A 9,481-nucleotide genomic window follows, 5' to 3' on the forward strand; every position below is an offset into this window, starting at 1 on the left:
TTTCTTGAGGTCATTAACCTAGCCCCTCGCCACTGAGTTTATCTTGGCCGTCCCATCCTCTCATTTTAGAATTGTGCAGGCCTCTCGGGCACAGCAATCTCATGGCCAGAGGCAGAGCTAGGGCTGGACTGGATTCTTTTCCAAGCTGCTGTCCTTTCCAAGATACCTCAAGAAAAAAACATTAAAAGATGAAATAACTTGAAGGGGGTTATACGTACCCTGTAATGCTTTTTCCACTCACATGGTTTCAACTTTGGGCTTATTTGCCAAAATCTAGGATGGAAACGTCGTTATGAATATGTTCCTCCCGGCTGGATTTGATCTTGAAGACAACCCAATTTCAGAGCATATTTAATCCTGGGCTATTGCTGAGGCCGACTTGGAAGAGACAAAGTGAGATGCAAAAGAGGAGAATTTTTATGATAGTTTGTACGTTACAAATACCCAAGAAACTATTTTCTTTACACCATTATTGCCATGACTTTTTGTGGGCAGTTTCACGTAACTGTAAAGTCCAGGCTGCTCGGGTCTGGCCCCTACAGACCTGTCACATTGAGGCCCAGCTTTTTTGCTCCCGCGCAGCTGCTGCTCTTCTGCAGACCCGCCATGTTGGGGCCCAGCTCCCCGCGCAGGTCAGAAGCTGTTCATCTTCTGCAACAGGGTTTGGCGCCGTTCTTCAGGGCTGATGCCCTCGGCAATGGACTTTAAGAAGCGCTGCTCGTGTGCCCTCTGGAGCAAGGAGCTGACAGAAGGGTTGGTCTTGCTCAGAGCCTCATAGCAGGTGAGGGTTTCCAAGGCTAAAACATAGAGTGGCTCACAGACCTCCGGGTGGAGCATGGCCATGATGTGCAGAGCATGGCAGAACACCTGGGTGTAAACAAACAGGGCTTCCTGGGTCAGGTCCTGCTCTGGTCCTTGAGCCCAAGGGCCAGCTGACTGTATCAACCTGACTGAGTCCAGGAGGCGGGTCAGACTGCCACAGAGGAGTTTGACCACGTGGTTCCAGCCTTCCAGAGGAAGCCAATTATGGCAGCTCTGGCTGCAGAGAAACTGGAAAGTCCTCAGGAAGAGGACGGAGAGTTGGAGCTCCTGGGCAAAGGGCTTCAGGTTGAGCAGGGGAACAAACTGAATATATTCCAGGCTATACGGGACATGGAGGAGCTGCTTCTCCAGCAGTCTCCTGGTCAGCTGGTGAAGGCGCTGCCACTCCTGAGGGCTGCACCAAGGCATGACTTGTACCAGGGCCACCAGAAAGCCTTTGCTGAACAGTCTGACCTCCTCAGGATTGCCCATGTCCACCACCAAGAGAGACAGCATCCTCTCCGAGACGCCGCTGGAGACGCAGCAGCACTCCATCCAGGCCAGGAGCCCCGTGCCGGCTCCATACCCTGGGTGGGCCTGGGAGGTCCACTCGTCTTCTGAAAGCTTACAGATCTCAAAAAGTGTGGCTGGCACTTCACACTTGAAGTGCCCCTCAAAGAAGTTCTTCAGCCTCAGGCCCACAGTCCAGTCTAGCTGTTCTAACTTGCGGTGGAGCCAGGACAGGGACTTGATCCAGGCATCCGGGGAGAAGGTCTCGGCATTGGCTGATACGATCTCACACAGGAGCTCCAGGATATGGATCGCCAGATCCTTCCTATCCAAAGAGAGGCACCGCTTCTCCTTGGGAAGCTGCCAATATTTGCTGAAGCCATCCAAGAGCTGGCACAAGCTGAAGAGGAGCGGAAACGGGGAGCAGGTCTGGAGCCAGTATTCCTCTCGACACGCATTTGCCTCTAGAGTCTGGATGAAGATCCTCAGACTGAGGTCTACCTCTTCAACATCTAACCTCAAGAAAGGCAGGACAAATTCCTTCAGCACCTCGTCTGGCTCGAGAAGAGCAGCCACTGGAATCCCTTGGGGCTTCACGGGACTCATCAGGCAGTTCAGGAGCTCTAAAAATTGCTTTTCTTCCTTGGGTGTAGAGAACTTCATCCAGACGGTTTCTCTGAGGCATGACACCATGAAAGTGGCAGATGAATTGGGACCCTGCTCTTCCACAAACCTAAGGGCAGGGAAGGCAGTGAGAATCTGGGCCAGGAACTTGTGGGTGCCGAGATTGACCACAGCCAGGCTGCACGTTTTCTTCACCGTGACTTCCGGGTGCACTATGACCAGGCGGGCCACGGAAGCCACAGCTTTCGCCAAGCCCTGTTCGGAGGCACTCTGAGTGAGCTGGTTAAAGGTCGTATTGAGGTCTTCCTGAAAACCCTCCACATAAGCCAGCAACTTTTCAGAGAGGCCCTTTCGCCCCCAGGAATGCAGGACACCTGCAAGGACTTTATTTTTACCTGGCAGGGAGAGGTCTGCGTAACATTCCAGGATCAGGTGGACCACCTGCCGTATCTGAGACTCAGGGATGGCTCTGTCAGCTGTGCTGACGTCTATCACTGTTTCCAGCAGCCTCAACACCAAGTCAGGCTCTCGGAAGAGGGCCCTGTTACTCCCCAGGCAGGCTACCCACTCATCCGAGAAGGCCCACTTCTTCTCAGAGGCAAAAATGTAGCACACTTCCATATGGCGGTCCATCTTCTGCTGGATGATGGCCATGGCAATGGAAGCTGTGATGTCCTCCAAGGCCCTGTTCTTCAGCACTGTGCTCGTTTTCCTCAGGAAGTCCCTGACACACTCCGCCAGCTCAGAGACCACCTGCCTCTCCTCCTTGGACAGGCTGGTGCGGTTCAGGTAGAGCGTCGCGTTCTGGCTGAAGGAAGTCAGACTGTTGCACAGCCGGTAGCTGTCGTAACTTGTCTCCTGGCTGCTGCGGAGCACGGCCTGCAACTCCTCCCCCCACTCCCGCAGCAGGCGGTGCAGGAACTCGCAGCCCACAAAAATGGTCTCACTGGGGAGTTTGGCCAGCGAGGTCAGGCTGACATCCCGTTCTGCCTCCTTCACCTTCTCTGCCAGCGCCTGCTGGCGATAGGGGTTCTGGGTGTCCGAGTTCCACACGGAGATCACTGTGGCCAGTTTGTCCAGATACACGGTTGCAGACACCTCCTGGGGGTCGTCCTCTGTCAGCGCAAACACAGTCAGCATGTCAGCCAGGTTGGCCAGCGCACAGCACTTCCTCCCAGGGCCCAGGATCCAACTCTGGATCTGCATCAGCCCGCTGAGCAGCATGGCCAACAGGGGCATGGTGGAGCACATGTCTGGGTCTGACCTAAGCCTCTTTGGAGGATGGGGGAACTCATCTAAGGCAGGCAGGTACTTATGGGCCATTGCACTAAACTGCGAGAGCAGGGGGTCCTGCAGGTGACCCTTGTGCTTCATCATCTCCCACCAGACGTCCAGGAAGAAGGCCACGTCTTTGGAAGAAGTGTCAATGGTCACGTGTTCCAGAAAGCGCTCTAGTTCTGCATGGCAGATGGTGGTGGGCAGGGCCGTCAGGAGCTGGATAAAGAGTCCAGAAGCTTCCAGGGATTTGAGCAGCTCGAAGAGGACGGTGTGGTTGATGGTGGGGATCATGTTGCCCACCGAGAAGAACAGGTCTTCCTGCCACCATGTCTCCGTGTCGGACGGGGTCATGGGGTGCGGCTGCAGAACCTTGGCCCAGATGATGATCAGGGCTTTCTTCTTCCAGGCAAAGGGCTGGGAGTGTGCTGCAGCAGAGGAGATCTCCCTTAAGGCCTCCACGATGGGCCGTCCAACATGTTCCCAGTCAGACTTTGTCAATTCTGCCAGTGCCTTAGGGCGGAACAGCTGCTCGGCCAGCAAGAAGCCTCCATGCAGAATAGTCATTTCTTCACAGATGTTCAAGGGTCCTGCACACAGACAAGCCAAGTAAGACAGTGAAAATGTTTCCAGATGGCCCCTGCTGTTAGCAGGCTGTCATGGTTAGAGATGACAAGGGTTTTAAATGACATCAGTGCAAGGGGAGAAGGGAGGACTACAAGAGCCACTGCAGAGCTGGAGTCAGAAGGACTTGGCTGAGGAATCCAGAATGGCTTCCGAGCTCTCCAGCCCGGGAACTGGGAGGACACCAGGTGACGTCACATACAGGGAATGGAGGAGAATCAGAACAGGTGTGAGGAAAGATGAGTTCAGCTTTGGCTATCAAGGTACAGATGTCCTCCAGCAACGGAAATGACAGGTGGAAGTTCAGGAGGGAAGTCAGCTGGGAAATGTGATTCTGAGAGGTATCTGCCCAGAGGGGATCACTCAACCAAGACAGTGAATGAGATCCTTCAGGAAAAGTGTGTGAAAAGAAAAACCTGGGCTGCTGAGGCCAGACCCTCCAGCAAAGGCTGGGCCAGCAGAGGATGTGGGGAGAGGGGTTTAGAAATAGCAGGAGGACTGTACAAACTACAGGGGCCACTGAGCATGTACCACAGGACATGACAGCTGAGCTTCTCATGACAGATGAAGGGGGCATAGCCACAGGGTAATGGGCACAGAGCAATCACACAGCCACTAGGTAATAGGCACAGCGGCAATCACACAGCCACAGGGTAATGGGCACAGAGCAATCACACAGCCACAGGGTAATGGGCACAGCAGCAGTCACACAGCCACAGGGTAATGGGTACAGCAGCAGTCACACAGCCACAGGGTAATGGGCACAGAGCAATCACACAGCCACAGGGTAATGGGCACAGCAGCAATCACACAGCCACAGAGTAATGGGTACAGCAGCAGTCACACAGCCACAGGGTAATGGACACAGAGCAATCACACAGCCACAGGGTAATGGGCACAACAGCAGTCACACAGCCACAGGGTAATAGGCACAGAGCAATCACACAGCCATAGGGTAATGGGTACAGAGCAATCACATAACCACAGAGTAATGGGCACAGAAGGAATCAGACAAGCCGTGCCTTCACTCTTTATAACCTTGCCTTGGGAACAGTCTTCAAACATTCTTCTACCTTTCAGGGAAACAGTCCACCCCACAGCTCCTTCCAGTCAAAAACAAGCTACTCATGGCCCTAGCTCTGTGGGAGAAACCAGGGAGTAGATACATAAAATACTGTGCTAGATTAAGCCTTCCTTCAGGGAACTAACGATTGACACAGACTTACCATGGAAAGCATCTTGGGATGTTTAATCAGACATGGGTTTAAATCCTAGCTCAGCCATTTAAAAATGATGTGATTCTGGCCAGGTGCAGTGGCTAGCACTTGTAATCCCAGCTACTTGGGGGGCTGAGGCAGGTGGATCCCTGAGGCCAGGAGTTCAAGACTAGCTGGGGTAACATAGTGAGACCCCCCCCACCACCATCTCCAAAAAAAAAAAGGATGTGATCTTGGTCAGATTGCTTCTCCAAGCCTTCCTTCTGCGTATGTGGGGATAATACAGACTTCATGTTATGACTTTGGGGATCATGTGATATATACCAGTCAAGCCCTTGCTTGACTGGTATATATCAGTGGGTTGGTACTGCTATCTCCTGACCCCATCTCCCCGGGACGCTATGATGGATAAATGAGATACAGCTACAATAAGAATCAGGTTACAGAGTCTAATTAGGTGCTCAGTAAATGCTGGTTTCCTCAAACCTTTTCATGGTTGGCAAGACCAGAATCTTGTCACTATTCTTTGCCTCCTCCAGCTCAGAAACATCAAAGGATGTAGGTCTTTATCAGGTATGTTTCCTTTGACCCAGAAACTAAAAGAGGGTACAAACACTGCTCCCTGTTCCTCATTCCTGAGTCCTCTCCCCTTTCCCAGGATTGAGAGATGCTACTCCTTCCTCAGTCTCTCATGCCCCCAAGAGCTCATATTCCCCATTTTCACAGGCCAGACAACCAGCAGAGAAAACACTGACTCCAGGAGACTAAGGACCATGTGACCCTTCCCATTTATGGGAGCAGCAGCAGGCCAAGGGCTCAGCACTATGTAACCCACTTGTGGAGGCAATCCATCTCATCTCACAGTGGCTGAGACCGACGCCCAGGGAGGGTTAGGCTGCAGAGGGGACCTCTCTGGGGGTTACCGCCCTTCTTTCTGGCTCAGGAGGCTCTCCCAGGGTCCCAAAATATGGTCCCTCCTGACGCTGTAAATTTAATTTTATTGCATTATTGGCTTAGTTGAGCAGATGTTTGGCCCTCAACACCTGCCTTCCAGGCGCAGTAAGTACGCACAGTTTGAAGCAGTAAGTCCCAGGGCAGTTACTAGCTGGAAAATACTCCGGTGCTCTATCACGGATGGTTAACTAGTGCTTGCCAGAGCCCGCTTCTTAGGTTTATTAAGCGCCTACTCCATGCCAGACACTGTGCTAGGTGGTACACATGCAAGATATCTTCTATTCACAATCACCTTTTGAGGACTACTATTCCTGCTTTAGAGATAAGGACACTGAGGCGCAGAAACGATTTGCTGAGGGTGTCCCAGCCTGAATGTGGTGGGGCTGGTAAGCAATTACGGCTGAGGGGCTCCAAGCCCTTAGAGCTCTGCCACTCCGCTCCTGAAGAGCTGTCTGGGGGCGGGGACCAGACCATTTCCCCCCAGCCTACTACTACTGACACATCTCGGGGTGCCTCACCCCCACCTCTCCCAGAACAGCCTCCTGGTCTTAGCAGCGTGCCAAGGTTTAGCTGGGAGCTTCTAGTTCCTATGGGCTCCCTCCCAGACCTTGCCTGTAAGATTCTGAATCAGGACACACGCAGGTTCACAAAGTGACACCTCAGGAGCGCAGCCGCCCCAACCGCGGGTGTGACCCGCGCGGCCCCACACGGGACACTGTACCTCGGAGATCTCAATGAAAAGTCGCCCAAAACTCAGTGGGGAGACACACTGCCATTCTCCCCGCTCTGTCGATGAGGAAACCTGATGAACGTAAGACACCTGGGGCGTAAGACACTTGCTCAAGAACGCAGTTGCCGTTCAGGAAATGAGGCCGTCCGGGCGCCCGGGGGTGCTCGAAGGGAGCCTATTTCCCAAAGCACGTGCGCGAGCCCCGGGCGCTTCCAGGGGCTCTAACTTCACGTCTGCTCCGTGTTTTCCCGCGGAGGGGGCCGGAGGCGGCAAGACGCGGCCCAACGCGCGGCGGAACCCGGACCACCCCCCGCCAAGGCCACCCCGGGACCCCTAGACCCGCCCCGACGCGGAGGACGTTTCGGCCCGGGCCCGCGCGAGCGTGCGCGGCCGGAGGAGACGCGACGGGGCAGCACCGCCCTGGTGGCGCATTGCGGGTCGCAGCCCGGGGCCGGGGGGCCGCGGCACCCACCTAGGTCCATGGCGGCGACACCGGCGGCTGCGCGGGGCTAACGCCCCCTCCCCTCCGAGAACTCGAACGCGGCGCGGGACGCACTGCACAACGGGCGGCGCAGGCGCCACGGCGGCCGCGCTCAGGCCCCGCCCACAACCTCCGCCCAGCCCCGCCCACAGCCTCCCCCGCGCACGCGCAGTCCTCACGAACGAGCGCGCCAAGCGCACAGCGCCGCCTTCCGGCAGAGACCTCCCACCAGCCCTCAGGTACTCGGGCGTCGCTCCCCAGAGCCCTCCGCACCGTCCCCTGCCCTGCCCCTCTTCTGGGGTCCCAGCGGGTCCGGCTCATGATTCCCTGGCCCCGCATTCACCCTCACCCGGTAACCCCGGGCGTGCCCCGCACACAGTTCACCCGCACGGCGCGCCTCCCCCGGGACGCCCACTACCCAGCGCGGCCGCACCACGGGAGGCTTCCGCTCCCACCTGTCCAGCTTGCGCCACATACAGTCCCTCAGCGCGCTCCTGCCGCGCCGCCCCCTTCAGACAGCAGCGTTCCGGATCCTAGACGCTTTTTGACGGCTGGTCCTCCCCAGAAAATGCGCCGTGTGAGCCCAAACATGGTGGGGTAGATCCAGTACGCTGGACCCCGAGCTTGCAATCTGTGCTTGACAAAACACAAACATCGTGTGCCTGTCTCCTCCCCCTGAGATCGAGTAGTAACAGCCATTCCGACTCTCCACCTCCAGCTTCTAGCACCAGAGACCGCCTCCACCACCCCATGTGCCAAGTGGAGTTCGAGCTGGCGCGCGCGGCCCTCAAGCAGCTGAAGGGTCCCGTGAGCGATCAGGAGAAGCTGCTGGTCTACGGCTTGTACAAACAGGCCACCCAGGGCGACTGCGACATCCCCGCCCCTCCGGCCTCAGACGTGAAAGCCAGGGCCAAGTGGGAGGCTTGGAGCGCGAACAAAGGGACGTCCAAGATGGACGCCATGAGGAACTACGCGGCCAAAGTGGAGGAGCTGACGAAGAAGGAAGTGGGGGGCATGGAGCGCCAACAAAGGGGTGTCCAAGATGGACGCCATAAGGGGCTACGCGTCCAGAGCGAGGAGCTGAGGAAGGAGGAGGCTGGCTGAGGTCTCCTCGGGAATGGAAAGGGCTTGTTAGACCTTGATGGCTGAAATGTCCTGAAACTGTTGCAAGCTTAGCCGAGACATCAATAAATCACTTAAACTGCATGAGAGTAACCGCTGCTGTTGGAAAGGAGAAATTCGGTGACTGAGTGCTGGGGAGGCGTCCAAATACACAGACTTGCTTTTTGTATGGTTTTGGGTGCAGTTCCCGCCCTCCTATTACAAGAGCGTATGTAGGTATTCGGCCGGAGAGAGGGGGAAAGTGTGCTGTGGAAATGCCCAAGATCTGAGGGCAGGAGACCATTCTCCACTGACAGCCTCTTGGGAGGCTGAGGCCCCAGCCCCTTATCTCTTCAAGGCTGATTCACTAATACCCCAGCACCACAGAGGGGAGAGGGACTCTGTCCTCCTAAAGTCAAGTCCAAAAGCCCCCGCTGGAACAAAGGGCCTACCGAGTTCATGTTTTGAGGGAGACCAAGCTTTCCGTGATGATAATGCGGTGAAATAATTGATGCGTCAGAACACAGCAGGTGAGAAACAATGGAGCAGATGGTGTCAAAATCCCAGCCCCAGAAAGGCTCACCTAAGGCCGAGCAACGAAAATGTTCTCGGGACTATTCTGTACTTAACCCTGGTTTCTGCTTAGGGGATGCTGGTGGGACAATATGCATATGGATGTCTATGTGGGATTTGTTGCAAGAGCACAACACACTCCTTGACCTATGCAAGTGCCAGAGTGTCTGAGCCTAGCTTCTACTCCTGTTAATTATCACGGGGGCCTCAATGCACAACCATTGTGCATGGCGGCTGGAGTATGGAGTGGTAAATGGTATCGAGAGAGGCAGGTCTACAGTGGCATATGGGATTTCCTGGTACTTCTTCCTTAATAGAAACTGTTTTCACAGATCATGACATCAGGTCAGCTCCAGTTCTCGCTGGGACCAATAAACAATAGAAGCAACAACCATAAAGACTTCAGAGGACAAAGGAAACCAAACCTCACTGTCTTCAAGATCTTCTATTCACATAGTTGCAGGAAGTTGCTCTAGACAAAGTACATTACTAAAGAATGAAGCCCACCCAGGACATCACAGTGACGAAAGAACTATTTCTGGTAACTAGACCCGGCGAGAGCCACACTGTAGGACAGCAGTGCTGCCCTCT

At 55.0% G+C, this 9,481-nt stretch overlaps 2 protein-coding genes across 2 annotated transcripts; one reads left to right on the top strand and one right to left on the bottom strand.

The window, feature by feature from the left end:
* Positions 1-394: 394 nt before the first annotated feature.
* GEMIN4 (gem nuclear organelle associated protein 4) lies at positions 395-7,335 on the bottom strand. The gene is made up of 2 exons (XM_032137795.2): positions 7,208-7,335; positions 395-3,800 (listed from the first exon to the last, which is right to left on the bottom strand). Exons 1-2 carry the CDS (start codon positions 7,215-7,217, stop codon positions 634-636), a joined length of 3,177 nt encoding a protein of 1,058 aa, XP_031993686.1. The 5' UTR covers positions 7,218-7,335; the 3' UTR covers positions 395-633.
* Positions 7,219-9,440, top strand: LOC116458253 (diazepam-binding inhibitor-like 5). Its single transcript, XM_032137804.2, has 3 exons — positions 7,219-7,455; positions 7,935-8,847; positions 9,223-9,440. Exon 2 carries the CDS (start codon positions 7,967-7,969, stop codon positions 8,318-8,320), a length of 354 nt encoding a protein of 117 aa, XP_031993695.1. The 5' UTR covers positions 7,219-7,455; positions 7,935-7,966; the 3' UTR covers positions 8,321-8,847; positions 9,223-9,440.
* Positions 9,441-9,481: the final 41 nt, after the last annotated feature.

The sequence above is a fragment of the Hylobates moloch genome, unplaced genomic scaffold, assembly GCF_009828535.3.
Source record: "Hylobates moloch isolate HMO894 unplaced genomic scaffold, HMol_V3 SCAFFOLD_19, whole genome shotgun sequence".
Lineage (NCBI taxonomy): Eukaryota > Metazoa > Chordata > Mammalia > Primates > Hylobatidae > Hylobates > Hylobates moloch.